We start from the raw sequence: 1,126 nt of genomic DNA, 5'->3' as shown, positions 1-1,126 counted from the left end.
ACGTACACGCGGGTTGACGTGTCGGCGCTGCCGCGCACTGTGTCTGTGCGCGTAGCCGGCGGCGAAGACGAGACGCGGCACGTGTTTGAGCTCTCGCCCGAGCAGTGCGCTAAGTATCGAGGTCTTCAAAACAAAAAGGTGCGCCTTGCGTACTCGGCGTACTTTGCGGGCGAGCTTGCCAAGCGAAGCGCAAAGGACGGACGCAAACGGCGCCGTGGCGCCGGCGCCGCGAGCGCAAGAAAGAAGCAGGCCGCACCCACAGCCCGGTCGCCCGCCGACGCGAGTGACGGAGAGGGTGACGAGCAGATGCGCGACGCATCAGACGCGCAGGATGACGGTGCAAGCATGTCCGAGGGTGAGTAAAAGTGTGAGGTTTGGTGGAGGCTGTAGCGTCGTCGCGCGTAAGAAGCGTGGTGAAATTTAGAAAAGGAGTTGCGGTGTTGATCGCCGCGGGAGCCGTCTTATACCCCACCTTGCAACGGTCATATGCCGGTCGTCTTTGCCTCGCTGATCACTCCGTACGCTTTCGCTGCCTCGTTGATCACTCCGGTCGCTGTTTTGCCTCGCTGATCACTCCTGTCGCTTTCGCTGCCTCGCTGATCACGCCGACTCTTACCACGCCGCCTCCGCGACACTGCCAGCCAGGACGCTCCCCACCGGCTATCCTCTCGCTCGACTCCGGCTTTCGCTTCTGCCCGGATCCGGCGGAGCGTGCCGCTCCGCTGGCTGAGATTGCCGAGTTTGAGGCGCTAGCACTCGCGCTTCCTCGTTTTTACCACGGGCAGGAGCCGCCGCAGCAGTACAAGAGAACGCTGCTGGCCGCCGCTGATGCTGTCGCCACCCGTGCAGGAGGTCCAGAGCGTGTAGCGGCCACTATGACCGAGGCGCAGCTCCAGCGAGCCTTTGTGGTGCTCTCGTTTCTCGTCCATTACTACGTCTGGTGCGAAGACGGCGCGGCAGAGCAGGTGCTTCCGCGCACGATTGCCACGCCGTACTGGCACGTCGCCAAGGCGCTTGGCTGCGAGCCAGTCTACACTGACGCAGTCATCATGTGGAATATGGTTGGAGCTGGCGGCGACAGCACGGCCGACCCAGACCTGATCCATCTCGAGTTCTCGTGACGCAG

The 1,126-nt window shown here is 63.1% G+C and overlaps 1 protein-coding gene across 1 annotated transcript; it reads left to right on the top strand.

Annotated features, from left to right (window-relative positions):
- Window positions 1-645: 645 nt before the first annotated feature.
- Window positions 646-1,121, top strand: EMIHUDRAFT_125490 (hypothetical protein; the record flags this gene model as incomplete). The annotated part of the gene is made up of 1 exon (XM_005793331.1): window positions 646-1,121. A coding segment is annotated over one exon (476 nt), but the record flags the coding sequence as incomplete, so codon positions are not given.
- Between the last annotated feature and the right edge of the window lie 5 nt (window positions 1,122-1,126).

This window comes from Emiliania huxleyi, assembly GCF_000372725.1.
Source record: "Emiliania huxleyi CCMP1516 unplaced genomic scaffold EMIHUscaffold_10126, whole genome shotgun sequence".
In the NCBI taxonomy this organism is placed as follows: Eukaryota; Haptophyta; order Isochrysidales; family Noelaerhabdaceae; genus Emiliania; species Emiliania huxleyi.
This window is presented reverse-complemented; position numbering and strand designations above follow the sequence as displayed.